The sequence below is a fragment of the Trifolium pratense genome, linkage group LG7, assembly GCF_020283565.1.
Source record: "Trifolium pratense cultivar HEN17-A07 linkage group LG7, ARS_RC_1.1, whole genome shotgun sequence".
In the NCBI taxonomy this organism is placed as follows: domain Eukaryota; kingdom Viridiplantae; phylum Streptophyta; class Magnoliopsida; order Fabales; family Fabaceae; genus Trifolium; species Trifolium pratense.
Window position 1 is genome coordinate 33,529,992 of NC_060065.1, and position 21,973 is coordinate 33,551,964.

General features: G+C 33.0%; 4 protein-coding genes across 4 annotated transcripts; 1 reads left to right on the forward strand and 3 right to left on the reverse strand.

The window, feature by feature from the left end:
- The first annotated feature begins 6,536 nt into the window (after positions 1–6,536).
- LOC123899114 (glycosyltransferase BC10-like) lies at positions 6,537–12,139 on the forward strand. The gene is made up of 10 exons (XM_045950180.1): positions 6,537–7,497; positions 7,581–7,697; positions 8,531–8,631; positions 8,762–8,833; positions 8,955–9,036; positions 10,440–10,520; positions 10,852–10,893; positions 11,076–11,135; positions 11,318–11,464; positions 11,618–12,139. The coding sequence occupies exons 1-10, from the start codon at positions 7,237–7,239 to the stop codon at positions 11,795–11,797; spliced, it is 1,143 nt and encodes a 380-aa protein (XP_045806136.1). The 5' UTR covers positions 6,537–7,236; the 3' UTR covers positions 11,798–12,139.
- A 234-nt stretch (positions 12,140–12,373) lies between these two features.
- LOC123899115 lies at positions 12,374–14,090 on the reverse strand. The gene is made up of 3 exons (XM_045950181.1): positions 13,850–14,090; positions 13,147–13,170; positions 12,374–12,763 (listed from the first exon to the last, which is right to left on the reverse strand). Exons 1-3 carry the CDS (start codon positions 14,031–14,033, stop codon positions 12,438–12,440), a joined length of 534 nt encoding a protein of 177 aa, XP_045806137.1. The 5' UTR covers positions 14,034–14,090; the 3' UTR covers positions 12,374–12,437.
- A 646-nt stretch (positions 14,091–14,736) lies between these two features.
- LOC123900070 (pentatricopeptide repeat-containing protein At4g04370) lies at positions 14,737–17,448 on the reverse strand. Its single transcript, XM_045951368.1, has one exon. The coding sequence runs from the start codon at positions 17,284–17,286 to the stop codon at positions 14,959–14,961; it is 2,328 nt and encodes a 775-aa protein (XP_045807324.1). The 5' UTR covers positions 17,287–17,448; the 3' UTR covers positions 14,737–14,958.
- A 480-nt stretch (positions 17,449–17,928) lies between these two features.
- On the reverse strand, positions 17,929–20,849 carry LOC123899545 (pyridoxal phosphate homeostasis protein-like). Its single transcript, XM_045950711.1, has 6 exons — positions 20,534–20,849; positions 19,584–19,630; positions 18,970–19,057; positions 18,616–18,749; positions 18,420–18,518; positions 17,929–18,335 (listed from the first exon to the last, which is right to left on the reverse strand). Exons 1-6 carry the CDS (start codon positions 20,817–20,819, stop codon positions 18,255–18,257), a joined length of 735 nt encoding a protein of 244 aa, XP_045806667.1. The 5' UTR covers positions 20,820–20,849; the 3' UTR covers positions 17,929–18,254.
- Between the last annotated feature and the right edge of the window lie 1,124 nt (positions 20,850–21,973).

A 21,973-nucleotide genomic window follows, 5' to 3' on the forward strand; every position in this document is an offset into this window, starting at 1 on the left:
CAAACGAAAATAGAGATATATTTGAGTCAATGACCATTTAATGTGGTGTTTGTCTTGAACCAATGTATCCTCTCAAAGAGGAAAAAAACTTATGGAAATAATGTGGTATTTAGACAATCAATTATGAATATAGAATGATATTTAAGTTTAAAAAAAAATGGGAAAAGCTAATTGAGGGTTGAGATGTGAAAATTGAGGATAATTGAGAAAAAATAAATTGAGAGGATCCATTCTCTTCTACAGGGCATATTTTTCATTTGGGCTTAAATGATTAATTCGTCCATGTACGTTCGCAGGTTTTTGGTTTTCATCCATCTATCTTTTTTTGTTTTAAAATAGTCCCTGAATGTGCAAATCAATTTGGGTTTAGTCTCTAACGTTAAGTGCCGTTACAAAAATGATGACGTGACAAACAGAGGCTGACGTGACAATGTGTGACGTGACAAATGAGGATGGTGTGTCAATAATGATGTCCAGTCATCCACTTAGAGGATCCAAATTCAATAATAAAATTGCAGAGAGGGACCAAAACAAAAAAAAAAACGAAATTAAACCCAAAAACATATTTTTCTTCTTTTTTCTCTAAACCAAAAAATGGACTCATATTTCTCCAAATCCAGAAATTTGTGTTGAATGTACTTAAACGATATTTTTTTTCTTCTTTCTTCTCCCCAACCTAAAATTCTAAAAGACTCTTTAACCAACAAAAATTGAGTTCCGGCTACACCATTTATTTTGATTTATTCAAAAAACCTTATTAATTTACTAATCATCATCTTCAAAATTTGACATGAATTTTTAATCAAACAACTTTATATATTGTAAAATTTGAGTTCCATTATATCCTCAAATGTCAACAAAAAAATCCACAAAAATTTTAAGATAAAATGACTCGTTTTTATTTCTTTTTTTTCTTTTCTCTTTTGAATCTCTCAAATCGTATCCATTAAAACATTTTTGCAATTTATGGGTTCAGAGAAATATGAGTCAATTTTCGAGTTTAGAGAAAAAAGAAGAAAAATAAGTTTTTGGGTTTAATTTCGTTTTTTGGGTTTTGGTCATTCTCTGCAATTTTATTCATTGATACATCATCCTCGTTTGTCACGTCATTATTTTTGAAACGACACTTAACGTTAGAGACTAAAACCAAAAAGATTTACACATTCAGAGACTATTTTAAAATAAAAAAAGATATATGAGCGAAAATTAAAAACTTGTAAACTTACATGGACGAATTGATGATTTAAGCATTTCATTTGTGTCACAAACTTGGATTTTGTGTTCAAAATATCAGGTTCATAATTTAATGCATTTGTAGTAACTTAAGTCCATTCTTATCGCTATGAATTATTATTATTATTTTTTAAAACATTAGTCTAATATATTTATATGTTTAACTGCATATTTAGTCCCTTATATTTATTTTAGGTTTTAATTTGGTTATTTATTTTTAAAAGGTTTCGAGTTGCTCCCTTATGTTATTGATGTCAACATAAGTTCGTCATTTTCGTCAAATTTTGAGTTAATTTCTTCTAAAACTTTCACATAGTATCCTCCTAAGTTGTCCGCGTACGCAAATTCATTAGCCACGTAGATAGTTTAAACAAAAATTTGACTAAAAGGGCCAAATTGAAAAGTTTTAAACATAAGGGACTAAATCAAAACAGAAAAATAAACATAAGAGATCAAATATGCAATTATGCCTATTTATATTATTCATCGAAAAGAACCAAGTTTTATTAGTACTTTTTTTTTGACAATAAGTTTTATTAGTATTAAATAATCATTTTAATCACGAAATTAGTTTCTTGTTCAAAAAAATCACAAAATTAGTTTATTTATTAAAATTACCCACAAAATAAATTGGAAAATCATATAAATTGGACTATTTCTCGGTTAAAAGTAAAATCGGCAAATCAAGATGGTGTAGTGTTTATAGGGGATACAAGACTATTTGTGGTCGTGGTAGTGGTGGTGGAAGGATTAGTAAATGTGGTAAATTTGCAGCGACACACAATAGAAGATAGATCCCAATCATTTTCTATTGCGTGTGTATTTGCAACGGAGCTTTTTTCTTGGTTAATTATAAAATCATCATAGCAAGCTGGTGTGGTGTCTATAGGGGATATAATATTATTGGTAGTTGGGGTGATGGTGATGATTAGGTTTTGAGGTGGAGTTTCACAAAAGGTAGAAGGATTAGTAAAGGTTGGTAGCTTTGCAGTTACGCGCAATAGAAGAGAGGTCCCAATCATTTTCCATTATGTGTGTATTTGTACAAATAATTTATATAAAACCAATTAAGTATTAATAAAGCAATGTGTCATGCTAAACAGTGCCCCAGGGGCACTTGTTAAACATACCTAAAAAGGAAATAAAAAACAAAATTTATATTGAAAATACAACTTTTTGTATTTTGAGGCATTGAATGCACGCATTTTGAGACAAAATTTCTATTTTAACATGCTTAACCAATGCCCCGGGTGCACTGTTTAGCATTTTCCTAAAGCAATATCAATAAAACATCGATGAAGATCGACAGAGACTGAAGGGGAGGGGGGAGAGAATAAAACATCAATTAAGCTGATGATTTTTTTTTTTTTTCTAATAGAAAATATAAAGGTGATTGATATTTTTAATGTCCAAAGATAATTGTAAAGGTGATTGATTTAAATTTTTTTTTCATCATGTTTTCAAGGATTATTTTAAGGAATTCTTATTGAAAGGTCAAAGAAATCTCATTTTCGTTTTCAAACAAAATAGAGATATGGGCCAATGACCACTTATTGCAGTTTGTCTTGAATCATGCATTGTACGGGGCATAATTTCCATTTGTGCCACAAATCTATATTTTGTGATTCATTTCAAAATATCAATTTCATAATTTAATGCACAAATTAAATGAGATTTGTAGTAATTCTAAATATTAAACCTATTTTTATCGCTATGAACTGGTTTTATTTTACTTTTTAAAACACTAGAGTAATATGTGTATATTATTTATCTAGAAGAACCAAGTTTTATTATTAAAAAATATTATTTTGATCACAAAATTAGAGGAACAAAGAGAGGAATAACTTATAAATGAACTTCTTGACATACACATTGATCTATCTTTCATGTGATGCGTTGACAAAAGATGACAATGAATAAGATCATCAAACTCGTGCTGGTCAGTTTCTTATCGTGAATGTCACACTTGATATGTGCGCATTCATGGACGGATCCAGAAATTTATTATATTGGGGGCCAAAAATAGGAATATAACAAAACTAATTTATTTATAATTATATTATTATGTTTGTAGTATGTTATATAAGAACAATTATTTTGATCCTTAAACATGTTTTTTGTTAGTCATTTTGATTGTCAAATGTATCTTTTATTTGTTAGTTTGATCCTCAAATATGCTTTGTTAGTTAATTTATCTAAAAATTATTAATAATAGACATATTCGAGAATATTTTTGTAATTTCAATACACTGTATTGACAACATCTTATACATTTAAGAAATAAATTCATATTTACTCTACCCATATATATGTACTCTTTTTTTATGAGTGTATTTTTATCATATTATAACATTAATTTATATATGTATAATAATACTAAATAAAGTGTGTAGATAAATAATTAAGACCGAATAATATATATTATATACATATATGAGTGTGAAGGGGGGGGGGCTTGACCACTGCCTGCCCCCTTTAAGTCTGTCCCTGCGCATTACAATTTTTGAAAAATGGATAAGGTTTTTAGTTTTTACTGAAGTTGTTTCTTAATTAAAAAAAAAAACTAAAAAGAAAAAAATAGAGCCGTACCTAGTCATGCCGAAGGAAAGATAGGTTAAAAAAAATAGAGGCACATGAGACACCTCCCAGGCTTCCACTACTTCCTTCATTAGCTTCACTTATTTCTCAACCGCTCCCCCATTATTTGCTCTACTATTTCTATGACATGTCTATATTATAAGACATTATAAACATCAGGGAAAAATACATTCTCTATTCGTTAAATACACCTACATATTCCTTAAAAATAACTTAGACAAGAACATTTGTGCCCAGCCGCGTAAATATTTTCTCGGGCCACACCTCTCTTCTCAAATAACAGCCATGATTGAATCTTCTCACTTTCCTATTAAATATTCTTCCGAATAACAAAAAAATCCTCTTACTTTCTACTCACTTTCATTCTTTCAACATTTTTCTATTTATTTTTTTCCTTTCACTTTTTTGTTTGTCATCCAAACACAGCATCAAAATGAAAGTTATCTAAATCCTCATTTTTGAATATAAAACCTGTAAATTGGGTATTATGTCTTAGTTTAGTTAAATATAAGGATTAATGTTAGTTGAAGTCAAGGACAAGCCCTCTTACTTGTTAGAGTTTAATTGTTTGTTTAGTTTGTGTAGAGTTTAGCTGTTTTGATGCAAGGAGATGCAACAAGTGTCTTCAATGGATAGGGTCTTGGGGTTTGAAATGTGATTTTTGAAAGTGATTCTAGATTGGTAGTGGATCAAAGTATAACCACATATCGTAAGTTTTGTTAAGAGACAAATATGAATAATGTCACTTTGGCTAAAGCAACATTAACCATGTTGCACTGAATAATTTTTTTTTCTTCTTAATATTCAAGACTAGAAATTTTACCCTTAAAACAAATAAGTTTTGTTAAGAGACAAATATTAATAAAGAGCAAATTTTAAAGAGAAATGTGATAATATTCCCTTCTGTCCTAATTATAAGAAGTGATTCACTTTTTAGATACATTGAAAGTTTAATATATCTAGGCTATATTATTGTCTAGATACATCAAATTTTAAATGTATCTAAAAAATGAATATTTTCTTATAATTAGAACTAGAGGGAGTATTTTTGTTTTGTTTCGAATATTGCACAAACTAAGAAAATTATTGAACTATGAGCTGTGCTATATGGCACGACGCTCTATGTCGTCCAATTTGCACGACAACTTTAAATTTCTTTATATCATGTAGCTTAATCCGTTTCAACTCATTAGACTAACACAAAAACAAAAAAAGTAAGGAAAAAGTAACAAAACACCTCTGTAGAAGAGTTACACGTATATCTATTTAAAACCAAATGTCAAGTTGCTAACAGTATACTAAATAATTGGTACCAATTGTTAGTTGGTTCAGTGGTAATTCATAGTAAACTTATTAGAGATGACTATAGTTCGAGTCTCCACAACTGTGATTGGAAGGTGGTTGGAACCACTTGATGTCAGAACCGACTCTGAATCAGATTAAACTGGTGGTGAAAGTCAAAATAATACTCCCTCCGATCACATATATAAGCAAAAATTACCTTTTTAAATTCATTAGAAAAGTAATTTGGACTAGATATATTACTTTTCTAATGAATCTAAAAAAAACAACTTTTGCTTACATATGTGACCGGAGGCAGTAATAATAATAATAATAATAATAATAATAATAATAATAATAATAATAATAATAATAATAATAATAATAATAATAATAATAATAATAATAATAATAATAAGGCTTAAATATCATTTTCGTCCCTGTATGTTCGTGAATTTTTGGTTTTAGTCCCTGTATGTTTTTTGTTGCAAATAAGTCCCTGAATGTACAAAATTTGTTGGTTTTAGTCCCTAAAGTCAAAATCCGCAGAAAAATTTGAAGGAAAATTTGCATGAAAACTGCAGATTTTCCTGCGGATTTTGACTTTAGGGACTAAAACCAACAATTCGCAAACATACAAGGACTTATTTGCAACAAAAAAAATACAGAGACTAAAACAAAAAATTCGCAGACATACAGGGGCCAAAATAATATTTATGCCTAATAATAATAATAATAATAATAATAATAATAATAATAATAATTGATAGTATTGATTTGGAGTACCACTACATAAAAAAAAGATATTTGTGATGTAGTACTAATTCATTAAGAATGCACCACAAACCAAAACAATGATTTTGACTCAAAATAAAATGAGAGACAAAAATTAATTTGAAAACAGCACACTAGTCGTGCAACATGGACGACAACTTTTTTCGTACCACCGATTATTTTCCTTGAACTATATATCATTTAGGGTTCAATTTAAAACTAAACTGACTTAAGGGAATCTCTTGGGGGAAGACCCAACTAAGGGAATATAGAGCACCACCATTGAGGTTATTGAAGTTTAGTAAGAAATTTTCTGACATTGCTGCCATGTTTGACATCAAAATATCATCAATTAGTGATTATATTTCTGACATTGTTTTGTCTATTCATGTGACTTGTTCTTATTGGTTGATAAATATATACACTCGATTTATGAAAAAGTAAAGTATGTCTCACCTTGATGAAAATAGTAATTAATAATTATATTTTTGCCTAATTTAAAGTAAATGGCTAGAGAGTACAAAAATCAAGAGAGATGGTGAAACTGAAGGCAAAGAAACAAAACTCATTTATTAAAATGTATGCGAGAGATACTCAAGGTACCATGTTTCGTTAACATATTAGTATTAGTAACATATGAAACTCAAAGTGGAGTTTGGACTTAATTGTAAACAACCTGTCGATGGCGTGCATTATGGCAAAAATCATAACTCATAAGATAAGCGTTGCATATAGTTGCATCTGCACCACTTCACAAGTTACCTTTAACAAACCATACTTATATGCATATATGATCTGATTCTTAGAGAAAAGAGGTCATAGTAGTCCAGAGTTCGGCCACAGGTAAGTAAAGTCTGACAAAAAAATTATTCCATCAAGAAATTGAACCCGGATTCTCCCAAAATCCATCCTTATTAGTGAAACTCATTAACCACTTGAACTCAATAACCTTTTAAACTTGTTTAATTTAATAAATTAGCCAGGTGCTCTTAGATTGCATTCCAAAACAGTATGAGTGACGGTGCCGCTTTCATCGCTACAGCTTACAACACCTGTCTACACACATTCTCAGTCCTTATTCTATGGGACCCACACTCACAGACAATATCAACGACGTCGTTTTGACGTGCTAAGTAGTAATCACAAACGCATGTAAGAAAAGTGTTGCAGTTTTCCTTTTCCATGTATCTCAATCATCATTCATCAACAACCAATTCCAATTCAACAAAACATATACATCTTCTTGTTAATGCATTGTTTATATCAAAATCATACTATTTCTATTTATTTTTTTTTATTATTATTATTAAAAGAACAAGAACAAGAACATAGTTGGTGTTGGAATTAGAAATGGCGGCAAGAACAGTGAAACGACGCCACGTGTCAACTAGGTTGGGTTGCAAGCTTCTGATTCTCTTCACCGTTTCAATCTTCTGCGTCGTCGTTTTAGTTGCAGCAGCTCTCTTCTCCGTTAACTCCAATTCCATTTCTAACAAACCCCCAATTCGAATTTCACGCGCCGCCGTATTCCACGGCCCTCCCAAAATCGCCTTTTTATTCCTCGTCCGCCGTAATATCCCCCTCGATTTTCTCTGGGGTGCTTTCTTCCAGGTTCCCACTATTTCATCTTCTTCCTATTTATTGGGTTTTTTTTTTTTTTTGGGAAAAAAATTGAATTTTTATTTATTTTGTAGAATGGTGATGTTTCGAATTTTTCGATTTATGTTCATTCGGCTCCTGGGTTTGTGTTGGATGAGTCAAACAGTAGGTCTCATTTCTTCTACGGTCGTCAACTTAGCAATAGCATTCAGGTGAGTTCAATTCTCTTTTTGAATTGAAAATGATGTTAAAGTTATTATCTTTAATGTGGTTAAGGTTTCGTTTTCATGTCTCCTTGTTGTACTTGTTACTTCTAAATTAATAGCATAAGGTGTGAACTTTATGTTCTTTTAATGTAAAAGGATACATTGTTTCTAATAGGTTAGTTGATTAGTTAACCCCACATGGGTTGGTGTAGTGGTCAAGTGCTTGAGACTATGGAGTGTGCTCCTCTCAAGGTCTTAGTTTTGAATCCTCCTTCGGGTGTCACTTCCTGTGTTGGGTCAGTCCGTGTTTTAAATGGGCCCCCCCACTAGTGGACAATAGAATTAGTGTCTCTCGGATTAGTTGGTCCTTGGCCAGATACCGAGTCTTCAACAAAAAAATGGTTAGTTAATTAGTTAGTTAGTTTAACAAGTTAAACTTTATGTGATCCTTACATGATGGAGACGTCGCAACCAATTTTGTAATCTTGTTTCTAGCTTAGCCAAATCATCCAAATATATAAACATGTAACTGAGAATGCTCATGGGGCGATGATAATCCAGCCTTAATCCCCCTTATTGGAGGTCTATCAGATTGTTATGTAATAATCTGCTAATCTGCTGATAAGAGACAAAGCAGCATTTGATGTTGAAGAGTATTAGCTTGACTCTCTTTTAGGACATTTGTTGCAAGAGTTTGTGATTTTAGATTGACAGGTGTATGCAGATGTAGTTGAACTTAAATTATAATATCGTCATATGACTCATATGTTGTCTGAAACTGAAACCTGTTGTTTTATTTTAATCATATGTTTTTAAGAATTCAGTTTTGCATATTTTAGGTTTTATGGGGAGAATCAAGTATGATTCAGGCTGAAAGGCTGTTACTGTCAGCGGCTTTGGAAGACCCTGCAAATCAAAGATTTGTTCTTCTCTCAGATAGGTTAGTGTTTTCAAAGTTTGTATTCGCATAAGTTTCCACATGATTCTTTTTCCTTTCTGTTTATTTTATTTGTTTTGTTAACCTTTACTATGCCATGATAAGAATCTGAGTTTCTGTTTTCCATGTGCAGATGTGTTCCTCTGTACAACTTTTCCCATGTGTACAATTATATCATGGTTTCTCCAAGGAGTTTCGTGGACAGGTAGAAGAAGGCTTTGCTTCTTGAGGTGCTTAGCACTAATTTACTTTTTAATGTTCAATCATAATCAGTCCACACACACACATGAAAGGTGAATTGAACTATTTTGTTTATATTATTACAGCTTTCTTGATGTGAAAGAGGGTCGTTACAACCCAAAAATGTCACCTAAAATACCAAGGGAAAAATGGCGTAAAGGGTCCCAGGTTATTTCTTTTATCTTTGATTTCATCGCGCCCGATCTCATTGTGTTCGTTCCAACCGTACATGTCCCTTAGTATTTTTTTTTCACCTACAGTCGTGTTTTTTATTTGTTGCACAACTGGAACATACCAGTTAGGCGTAATTCAAGGTTTTAAATATTAGTCGCAATAACTATTGCATTCTATTCTTTGATGTTGCGGAGAATTACGGCCAGATGTGGCTGATGTGGCCTCAATTGCGGTCGCATTGCTGTTTCGGTTTATGTCGTGGTCCATTGTTTAAAAGTAGTTGCCTTTGTTTGTTAAAGTTCGAACTTAGCTGATGAAGAAGTATCAAATTGGCTTGCTGAAGGATTGATAGAATGTAAGGGGGTGTTTGCTAAACTATAAAAACTGAATGTCTGGATACAACAGAGCCAATTTTAGAATGAAGAATCTGGAGAGTACAATGTCATAGAGATGTGAATGTTACATTGGATGGGTGATTATACAAGACAAGATAGGATTAGTGAAACAACAGTTACTATAGAGAAATTCAGGTATCTCCTATTGTAGAAATGATGGTAGAGTCTTGTCTTAGTTGGTTTGAATATGTGTAGAAAATTTGTTGGAGCAACAATAAGACGGGATGATCATAGTTAGAGAAAGGCTGACTGTCTAAAACTACAGGTCAAAACCATTTAGAGAGATTTAGAGGTAAATGGTTTATCATTGGAACCAATTCATAAAAGGTTATGACTTCAATTGATGATTGATTCATACTGTAGTCCCCACCTAGTGGGAAAAAGTTAGGCTGTGGTGGTTGTTTGGAAACTTTAAAAATCAGTTCTTATAGAAATTCATTTTCAAGTTAAAATTTAGTTCAGGAAAAAACCAATATATAAAGTTGATTCTTTGTACTCCATTTGCATTAAGGATTCTTGTTTTCTCTACTATATTTTTGGATTTATTTTGAATGTTTCTTTATCTGTATTAAAGTTTCTTTATCTTCTATTTTCTCCAAATTTAGACGGGGTTTACTGCTGTCCGTCTTTTTTGTAGAACCAGCAACGAACTTTAACTAAACTAAGAATAAATTTGAAATTGCAAAATAACCTGAAAGGTCTGAATAGATATGATTTATTTGAAATGATACTAAGCTGGTTATAAGGGTTACCAAACAGCCACTATGGTTCCTTTACATTTTTCCTTCATGTAGTTATAATTAGTTTGAAACTGTGTTTCCTATATATGTGATAATATAAAGCTGACATTCGTAAGTGCATAGTGCTAAAATTATAGTGCACTTGCCATGTTATGTTGGTATGTTATTATAGTATGGAAATTTTAGCAGGTACACTGATGAAATTTTCAACTTTTTATTCCTAAAAATTATGTCATAATCTGAATTTATTCTGTTTTTCCAGTGGTTCACCTTAGTTCGTAACCATGCAGAAGTGATTGTTGATGACGATGTTATCTTCTCTGTCTTTAAGAGATATTGTAAGGTATGTGAGCTATCAACACTACATTGGATAAGACCCACTTGGGTTGGTGCATTGGTATTGGCTTGGGACCTGGGGGTGTGCTCCTCTTGAGGTCTGAGGTTCGATTCCCTCTGGTGCCAATTTGGGTGGGCTAATTTAGCTTATTAAAAAAAAACACTACATTGGATACAATAACTTTGTATTGATTTATCAATGTTGGTTGATATTACATCAAAGTCGTCATATAGAATTCTAAACTAAACGCTCTAGCATACATTACTATACTAGACTGGACTAACTGCAAGTCTGGTAATGTGTTAAAAACCTGTCTAATATCCTTCTCTCTTGGCAGAGGCGTCCACCAATTGATACCAGAAAGGGAAAGCTGAATCTTGTAAGTGGTCTAATTTTAGTTATTTTACATTATGTTGTCACTGAAAGGTATCATATATCCTGTATGGAGTATGATGAAATTACAGTGTTGTTTATACTGATAATGCTGTGATGATCTTCAGTACCTATTTTATTTACAATATAACTTATTAATGATTTTCTATGCTTTTGGTGTAAGTGCAGAAACTTCAGAAGCAACACAACTGTATTCCAGATGAGCACTATGTGCAGACATTACTTGCAGTAAGTACCAGTATTTTTTTTTCCAGTATTATCTACATTTGTTGGTTAGGCTATGTGTTCGTCAACTCTTCATTTATTATTCTTCTTTAGTCACACATGACCTTAGTAAAATACTCTCTTTAATGATTAATTTACTCGAGTATTGTTTGTAATATTTTATTTCTCTTCTTCTATTTTGCTAGCTGCATGGCCTTGAAGGTGAACTTGAACGCAGAACAGTGACCTTCACTTTGTGGAACCAGTCCACAACAAAAACGGATAATAAAGGCTGGCATCCAATGACTTTCAGCTATGCAAATGCTGACCCTCGAAGGATAAAGGAAATAAAGGTTATCTTTTGGTTCCTTAAGCATATATTTAACAAGTTTTAGGTTTTATTGTTTTACATTAGTAAAACCTGTTTTCTAATGTTTGCTGAAGTGATTACAAGTTTTCATGCAACTATTTTCTTCTTCTCATTCTGTTTTAACTTTTTTAAACAGGACATCAACCATGTTTATTATGAGACGGAGCACCGGACAGAATGGTGTCGCACCAATTCAACCTTCGTTCCGTGTTTTCTATTTGCTAGGAAGTTTTCTCAGGGAGCAGCTATGCGCTTGTTGGGCGACGGAATTATTGACCACTTTGAAGTTTCTGCATTGCTAGGCAATACTCCATGAGACTTTTCCTTCTGTCCAAACAGCTCTTTAGCCGTAAACTGATATTCCACTGACTTACTCAGACATATACTTCCAACGTCAAATGGAATCACTTCACGATATACGAACATACTCCGCACATAAATTTTGAAGGCAAGTTTGTAGCTTTGGTTGAAAATTGAAATAGTTAATCCCATGTAACAAGCTGATTGAACCATTTTATCTGGCTTAGTGAGAGGTTTTGTAAATCAAACCATAATTGTAGCAGCGATCAATCACAGAGTAGGAGGGTATAAGTTATATAGCATAAAAATAAGCATTTTTTTTAATAATATTGGTAAAGTTTATTTTTTATAGATGCAACTTTCATTGCTGAGTGCTGACTGATAAGGAGGTTCCCTCCTTCCTCCTCCCTTACCACTCAAACAATGTTAAAAATCTCCCTATATATTTCATGCAATGTCTTTACTAACTGAACTATGTTCACAGAGACTGTTTTAGCACTAACTTAACAAAAGATAACAAACTATAATAATGAAACCAAAAATGAATCTTATGTATTTATTTCTCATTATATAATATATCAAGTGCCGCAAAATAAAATAAAAAATCAATGAATGTAAGAAAAATTAAGTACCGAGGAATAAGTGATACTCATTGTTTAAAAATTGTCTAGAGCTTTCTTTGCTGAAGGTTTCCATCCTCTTTGGCGAGCTCTAAGTTCCCACAAAGCAGTTTCTTTCATCTGATTTTGAAGTGCTGTTTCAGCTCTTTCCCTAGCTCCTTCACATGTCTCCATCCCTGAATTGCATTTATCAGCTTCCTTTTGATACTGTGATGCTATTTTCTTAGACTCTAAAAGTAATATATCAGCATATCTTTGTTTTTCCTCAGCTTCAGCTTCCTTTTGCTTTAATTCTTCTGATAAAAGATCTGTGAAACTCTTCCCAGCTTCTTCACTCACCTCTGGATCTTGCCTCATGCAATCTAATAGAATATATAATTAAGCATCATTTAATATTGCCTATGGACAAAAAGGTAGTAGATTTTCAAATCTATAGGCATGTAATTGGGAAGTACTATCCTCCAAAAATTCTATTTAGTTTTCCTACACCAGGCTAAACCTTATATTTTTATTAGTATGAAAATAATTACATATTGGTGATGCCATTAAACACTGTTTTGTACTCCCTCCAGTCTGACATATAAACAAAAATTCACTTTATTTTCCTTCGATAACTAATGTATCTGGTCCATCACCCACTTACTGACATTTGTCTATCAAATAAATATATAACAATTATTAAAATTAAAATCATCACCTCATACCTATAGCTTTTTTCTAGTATAACAGAGAGAAGTGAACTGACCTAAAATAGAATTGTTGCTCAATCCTGCAGCAAAAGAACAAGCAGAGACACCACATTAGCAAAACAACAACCAACGTATGAGCACAAGAAACAAATATACCAAAGACTTTTTCAACTTTCATATTTTCCATTTTATGACTTCAGAGTCTGTTGTAATGTTCTATAGTTGATCATCAAACAATTTTAGTAAAAGTTATCCCAATGCAGGCCTTAGAAACAATGTTTACAATAACTCTATTTTTGGTCAAGTAACTTAGTGACTAGAATTCTACCCTTAAGTTGGACAAGTGGAGTGTCTACGGTTCGAATTTCGGTCCCTACATATAAAATGCGATGTTCTTAACAACTGAGCTAACCTCACAGAGACACAATAACTCATAGCATCAAAACGCATCTAAAAACTGAGTTAACATGTTTGAAAATGCGGTTTGAAATTACACCGCAAACCAGTAAAATGTAGCTGATGCGACTGCAATTACAGTTGTGATACCGTTGCAGAGACTTTTGAAACTGTTATATTACAGCCGCAATTTTGGAATGCAATTTAAAACTATGATTAACAGTAGCATACAATTTGAGTAAATGTTTCAATTTTCACATGTTAAGAAACAATTCACATTATTGGCCATTTCTTAATTAAACACAATTATAAAAAAAAAAAAAAAAAAAGAAGTAACAATTGAAAGGAGAATGAAAATGAAACCTTCTGGGATTGAAAGAAGGGGTTGAAGAGAACAATCACAATGACAAGGAGGACAAGAAGAAGAAACAGAACTAAGAGTGTCGTTGAGTGCCCAAAACAAAGGTGGTCCTGCAAGATAACATGTAAGACAGATTCCCATAAACCAAAACAACAATTTGAATGCCCTTTGCTGCCTCCTATTCATCTTTTTTCTTGATTTGGCAGCAAATTAATGGGGATCTTGATTAGTCTAATTAGTTGGTTAAGGTAATTCAGTTTTAAGATTTGCGTATCTCTCTCACTCTCACCTTTCACCCACATGCATGCCTACGTGTGTCTCACTCTTCTCTCTAGTTATTTGCTGTTGTGATCATTCTCTTGTAAATTAATTATTTAATTACTATTTATTAGTTACTAATAACTAACTAACTTAAGCTTGTTTATCTCACTCACATGTGTGTGTCACATATGAGAATGACCTTAGTGTTTTGTCACTTCAATTTTCCATGTTAAATTACACTTGTTAAGAAGGTAAAAAATGAAATAGATGATAAGTTTTGCATTAAAAAAAAATTGATTTTTAAAGTTTCAAATTCAAAGTGTTAAATATATCGATTACAAAACAAAAAATTTCTTTTTAGACTTCTTGGTACACTCGTTAGCATTTTTCAATATATTAATATAAACATTAATTTATATTGGACTGACTTATATCAAAAATATGAAAAAAATATAGAATGTTTTGATTTCTAAGGGAATGGGTTTTTCGCCACAATGACATATAGTTATTAAATTACATAAATTTTATTGACTTTATGATGGAGATTGGATTTAGCGAATGAGTTAGACTTCCATAACACGGCGAACTAATGTTCAAAACTCAACTAAAAGATATATCCAAATTTCATATCCAACACATCTCAAATAAGATTATTTCCGATGAACACCTGAAAAACAAAAACCATCTCTTTTGATTAATAAAAATCATTTTAATAACAATAAATCGATGATAATTCCTAACATATTTCCACCGATAATTCACCATTTTCTAGTAAATAAAAAAAAAAAAAAAAAGTAGACTAAAATAATCATAGACTAAAATATCTATAAATATTATTCATAATAACTTTTCAGCATATGCTATAGTGATGATGAGTGTGATTGCTTTCAAAATTAATGTCCACTTCCTCCATTTTGTTCATTTCCTCTCTCAAAATTTTCATGGTATTCACTATTTCTAAAAACTGAGGGTGAGAATTGTGATCTGTGAAAAATGTACTGATGGTTCCATGTATGTCAATAAAACTCCAACCAGGAATTTTCCTCAAGCCAAGAGATCTCATATTAGTCCATACCTCACCCACTCCTTCCCACTTGTTTATTGAAGCATAGCAATGTGCTAGTTGTACATAATTTCCAGCACTCATAGGCCTTAGCTTGATAATATCATTGGCAATTGTATCACCAAGCTCGTCATTACCATTTGCTCGACATGCGTCAAGGATTATGCCCAACACATCAATTACAGGTTCTGTAAACACTTTCTTGTACAAGTTATATGCCTCCTCTACCCTCCCCGCACGACAGAGGAGATCCACCACACAAGCATGGTGTTCAAGATTTGGTGCAATCCCGAAATCTCTAGTCATAGATTCGTATATGTTCAAGCCTTGATCGATAAGTCCATTATGACTGCAAGAAGATAAAACTGAGAGGAAAATCACATGGTTGGGTTTGATCCTACTTTCTAGAAACCTTGAATATAACCTTAATGCAGTTTCCCCTTTACCATGATAGCCATATCCTGAAATTATAGCACTCCATGATACCAAATCTTGACTTGGCATCTGGTTGAAACACCTTTGAGCAGTATCCAGATCACCACATTTACAGTACATATCTACCAAAGAAGTATCGACCAAGATGCACGGCCTAAGACCATTTCTTATTACGAACCCGTGGATCCATTTTCCAGGGTGTAGTTGCCCCGCAGATGCACACCCTTGAAGGAGGGAGACAGTGGTTATTGAATCAGGTGTTTGATGACAAGACCTCATTTCATTAAAAAGGGAAAAGGCCTTATAAACAGAGCCGATTTGAGCATATCCAGCAACTATGGCATTCCATGAAACTAAATCCCTTTTGCTCATCTTATCAAATACAATAGAACTTTGATCCAAGTGGCCACACTTTGCATACATAGAAACAAGAGCGTTATGAGCAGCGGTATCCAAAGACAATTCTTGCCTTATTATATAACCATGAATAGATCTCCCCAAATTATAAGACCCCATTTGTGCACAAGCTGTAATCACACTGGCCATAGTCTCCGTAGATGGCTTCATTCCAAATTTCAACATCTGATGGAAAACTAAAAGCGCTTTGTCAGCATTTTCATTCTGCACAAGGCCCGAAATCATTGCTGTCCACAAAACCACATCCTTATCTAAACTCCTTTCAAACATTCTAAATGCAACATCAATGTTCCCGCCTTTTAAGTACATTACAATCAATGATGTTTCAGCATGTGCATCCAAGTCAAAACCAGCTCTTAAAATCTGGCCATGAACTAACCTTCCCAGTCTCATATCACCTCTCGACACAGCCACAGACAACACAGACCCAAAAGTCTGCAAACCAGGCTCAAAACCTCGCACCTTCATTGTCTTGAAAAGTAACAAAATTTCGCATAAATTTCCAATCTGGGCATACGTAGATAACAAAGAATTCCATGAAACAACGTCTCTATGATCCATAAAATCAAACAATTTCCTACAATCCTCAATACTTCCACATTTCCCATACACATTCAGCAAAGAATTTGACAAGTTCAAATCAGACATAAACCCATAAAAAATTGCACAACCATGCAAACACTGCACATAAGAAAGCTCCGAAACTCCAAACAACAAACTCAACAGAGTAACACTACTGGGTTGAATTCCTCCATAACGCATTTGATGAAACAAAGAAAAAGCCTCATGAACATTACCCATACGAGAATAACATCCAATAACAGTAGTCCAAGGTACAACATTTTTCTGAGGCATAAAGTCGAACACTTTGCGGGCAATATTCGAATACCCAAATTTAACATAGAAACTGATCAAAGAAGAGGCAATGTAGGAATCTGTGGACAACCCATTAATGATGATACGTTGATGGAAGGAAATGCCAAGGTGAAAGAGGTTAAGAGAGGAACATGCTTTGAGAAGACTTGGGAAAGTGTATGCGTCAGAAGGAACTTGTGCATTGAGCATTGATGTGAAGGTGATGAGAACTTGACGGTGAGCACCTTGGGTTGAATGGCGGTTGATGATTGCATTGTATGAATTGGTGGTGGCTGGGGCTGAGGAAGAAGAAGAGTGTGGTGGTGGTGGTGGTGGTAGTGATAGCATCCATCGTTTTTGGACACTGAGACTCGGTAATGAATGCGGTTTTGGCTTGTATGTTAACATGTTCCATTCCTTGTGATGTTGCTGAGCTTGAATGGCATAAGTGGTTATTTTTTGTGTTAACCCTTTGAATGACGAGTCTCGTAATTTGGGATTCAGTTGGAAAATAAAGTGTGATAAAAAATTATTCTTCTTAGACCAACATACTCGATCGAGGGTCCGTTTGATGATACTATGATAGGATAGACACAAAATATGATAAGAAATTTGATAAAAATAAGATATGATAGTGACAAAATAAACCCTTATCCAATCACGTGTTTGGTGCACACATGATAATATTATTTACTCCTTATCACTCCACTTCTTATTTCATCCGTCTCAACCACTAAGTCATCCTTATAACTCTCAATGTTCTATGTTTGTCTATGAATTTTTCTAAAGATATTTTGAGTAACTAAATTGATTGAATTTCTTCAATTTTAATTTTAGAGAATATTTTGTTGTAGTTTTTTATTTGGATATTTTGGGTTTGTGGGATAATCCAGATTCATTCAATAAGAATTTCTCAGTTTTTCATTTTAAATCCAGTTCCTATTACAACACTTTTTTTTTATAAGCTCCTATTACAACACTTGATTTCGAAAATACAAAAATACATATTGTGCTAAGACCATGAACATTCCACATCTGGCATACAAAAGATGATAACAAACATTGCCATAATTGATTATACAAGGTTGTAACTTTTCAACATTATCATAATTCTCTTTTGAAAAAATAGACTATCTTAGTTCTGGTTCAGTAAAAAGGGTTGGTTTTTACATTTTACAAGCAACAATACATATAATGTTTGGCCTCGAAGATTATTCTGAAAACACAGCTCATCCGGAGCTTGTTAACTACTACCATCAAGCTCATGAGCATATTTATTTCCAGCTAAAATAATTTGTTCATGGTGCTGTAGAACTTCGACATGGGAATCTATAAGCACCACAAGATCACCTAAATAAGACTCAAAATGAGGGCAGCTACTTCTCTTCTTTCTGTGGATACTCTCTGGGCCCAAATATGGCAGTTCCGATCCTAACAGTTGTACTTCCCATCTCAATCTACAAAATTAGAGAGGTCTCTAGTTAAAGAAAGATTATGACTTATTTGTAATCCATGTAATTTCCAAGAAAATGATTTCTTACAGCTTGCTCAAAGTCTGAAGTCATGCCCATTGACAGCTCACATTGTGCTTCTGATATTCCAATTGCTGCGCAAACTTCACTTCTACATCTGGATAATGTCTAGAAAGCACAAACTAAAATTTAGTTTGGAGAATTATCATGACTAGATAGGAACTGAAAAATAACAAAGAATCATGTCAAAATGCATGGTTATCACCTTAAAATTTTCTGGGGTGGATGAATAATCCAACATGCCAATTGTCATTAGGCCACAAAATTCCAGGTTTGGGCAATTTGTAACAATATGTTTTACAAGGTCTGCACACAAGGCTGGTTCGACGCCAAATTTAGCTGCAAGAGATATCAATCAAATGTCATTCTTGAGATCAGGAATAAACTGATAACACTGGCAAGACACATTTATCATGGGAGAACAAAACGCATAAAAATGATGTTGAACACATTTTCTAAACCGCCAAGCTCTTAAATTGTCTTCCAACCAAACGAAGTCAAGATTATTAAGAGATGGCAGATACCAGATTGGCTGGCAAATCTATCAGGTGTAACTTACATGTTTCTCCACTTGTATTCACCTCAACAAAAACTTTCAATGGTTTCCTGCCAATTTTAGCTACAGCACGATCAAGTAGGTTTGCTATCTGTTAGCAAAGAGAAAAAAAGCTAAAATCAGAAATGAACATGCATCATTTGCACTGCAATTTCAAAAAAGTGCTAAGATCATGACTGCACTAGGTCAAAATATATTGTTTGATAGAACATATATTGCTTAGAACATTTTAAGTTAAATTATATTGCTTATAACATGATTTCTAAGAAACTGACAACAAATGGCAGTACTGTAGTTACTCCTTGTCGGTAGTTGCTGTGGCGTGATCTAATATAAGGCCCATCGTAAAGTTATCGTTGAGAAACATCCTTTACTATATATAGTTTACTTTCAACATCCAATGTAAGAAAAATTTAACCTTCCAAGTGAAATCCCAAAATGTTAGGATGAGATTCATCATCGTGTTACAACTGTTTCTATGTCCAGTGTATGTTCCATTCCCCCATAAACTTTATGTACAATTTACATTCTTATTTGTACTCATTAACCTAAACACACATGAAAAATATATTTACCTTCTCTTCCCTAACAAATCATGAAGAAATAAGAGCATTTACCTTCTCATCATCTACAGACTCTACATAAGCAAGGTTGGGAACACCAGCTGCAGAAATATCATATAATAACCGAAACATGTTAAGTTCATCCTTAACAAACCAAATATTATGAATGTGGTAATCAAAATATCTACATAAAATACTCAAAATGGAATCTAAGTAACAATCAAAATTTGCAAAAGTGTCGTCCCATAATTCATAAACAGTCCAAACATACGACCGAACATTCTCTACAGAAGAGTATATATCAAGACAAAATATGCCATCACTTATCAACGTGAAATTCACCAGTTCAAAAAGGTATTTTCATGAGTCTATTTAGTGATTATCATCAATCTAAAATTAAAGCAAATTTCTTTTACACACATCTATATTTTGATTGTTTATTTACAAACTCGACTAAATTTGAGCACAACTAATATATGAGGAAAATTAAGTTGAGTCACATTCAAGGTAAAGTTTGATAACAGCATAATCATCTATCAATTGTACTGAGTTTAGGCATAAATTAGGTTCTACATGAAAATTATCAACACTGATTTTGCCTTCATCAAATAGTTTTTTTTTTTGTGTGTGTGTGTTAACCCTCCGATTCTCATGGGAAGCGTCATGGTAATTAGGAGTTCGGCCGAGAGATGAATAATGTCTGGCCAAAATTATAAATCAAACTTGGATTCTCCATAACGATTCTTCATAATGGGAGCTCATTAAACACCGAAGTTCGATCAGTTGTTTAGTGTTAAGCAAATTTGGTTTTACTTCAATACATAATTCCACTCAATGTAACAAAAAAGTAACTTTCATTTTAAGTTGAACATTTCACCCTACTTAATAGTTAACCATCAAATTCATTTCCAGCATACTAATATCTAAACTTAAATCACTATACATTAAGCTTAATTTGATCAAATTAATTTAACAGAATCAACACAATTAAACCAATCACATACCAAGAAGAGGCTTAACTTTATTGCTCTGCAAATTTCCAATGAAATGCCACTCAATATCTTCCGGAAGCTGAGGAGCTTTATCGATGATTTCTTGAACGTAATTCTCGCCGAAGCATCGATGGCCAGCATCATACACCTGTTGGAGAGCAGAAACTGGCTTCGTCTTACTCGCCGCCACTACTCGAATTTCTTTTACGTTCTGGTTTGATCTCTCGGCGGCCTTATGGACGCGATCAAGAACCGCCTTCAGCGACGCCGCTGCGCCACCTGCTGACGACGTTGTCATTTTTTAATGCGTAAGGAATCGTAAATGCCATGTCATCACCTAATATATTAATATTGAATGGGGCGTGTGGGGTCTCACATTTCCCAATTGAGTTTAGTGGCTTATTGGGAATTATTTTGATGTTTATATATTTTTTTCTTTTCTCACTACCGGTTTAATTTTGTTTGAAGTCAATTCGAACATTCAGTGATTTCAGTCCCCTCCCAATCGTAGTTGCGGAGATCGAACTATGGTTCTCCTTACCAAATTTAGCGTCAATCACCATGGGACCAACTAACGATTGGTTGCTTCTTGTACATTTTCACAATATGATCCGTGCAATTTGGTGACTCAAATTAACCGAAATTTTATGTTTCAACTTTAAGTACATCGCACTATGTTTCAAAATATTGTAAGCTTTAAGTTGTGTGATTCATCATGGTTTTGTTCTTTGTAAAAGACATCTCGAGAGGGACTAAAACCAACAAGATTTGCACATTCATGAATGTATTTGCAACAAAAACACATACCTGAACTAAAACAAAAAATTTGCAAACATACAAGGAAGAAAATGATATTTAAGCTTATAAATAAATTACCATTAGCGTCAGTTCTCAAGTAATGTGGGACTTTTAGGTGTATCGACACAGTTGCTCCTCCGTCAAGGCTAAGGTGTTAGAGAGCATGTGGCATCGACCCCCTCCTTCTAGCGTCAATGTTCTGTTCCAATCTTAAGTGCACCACACCATGTTCCGAAATATTGTCCGCTTTGAGTCATGTGTGATCCCTCATAATTTTATCCTTTGTAAAAGGCCCCAAATTATTTAATTTTCTTTATTTTATTTTAATATATTTATCATGGTGTTAACATGATTGGTATATCAAGCTTTACCATGTGATGATTCATTTAAAATTTGAACTTTGCCTTAAAAAATAATAAAAGTTGTTAAGAAAGTTAATAGTACTATTAATTTTGTGAGTGCAGTGCAACTAATAGAATTATATTTAGTCACGCAAGACCATATAAGAATAATTTTAATTTGGTTAATTCTTTTGATTTAATCAACAAGTTTTATATTTGAAAAAGGAAGTATTAGTTGATGCAATTATATTTTCACTATGTAGTAACATATATATGCCAAAAAAATTACTTGTATCCGATTTAAATTTAGACC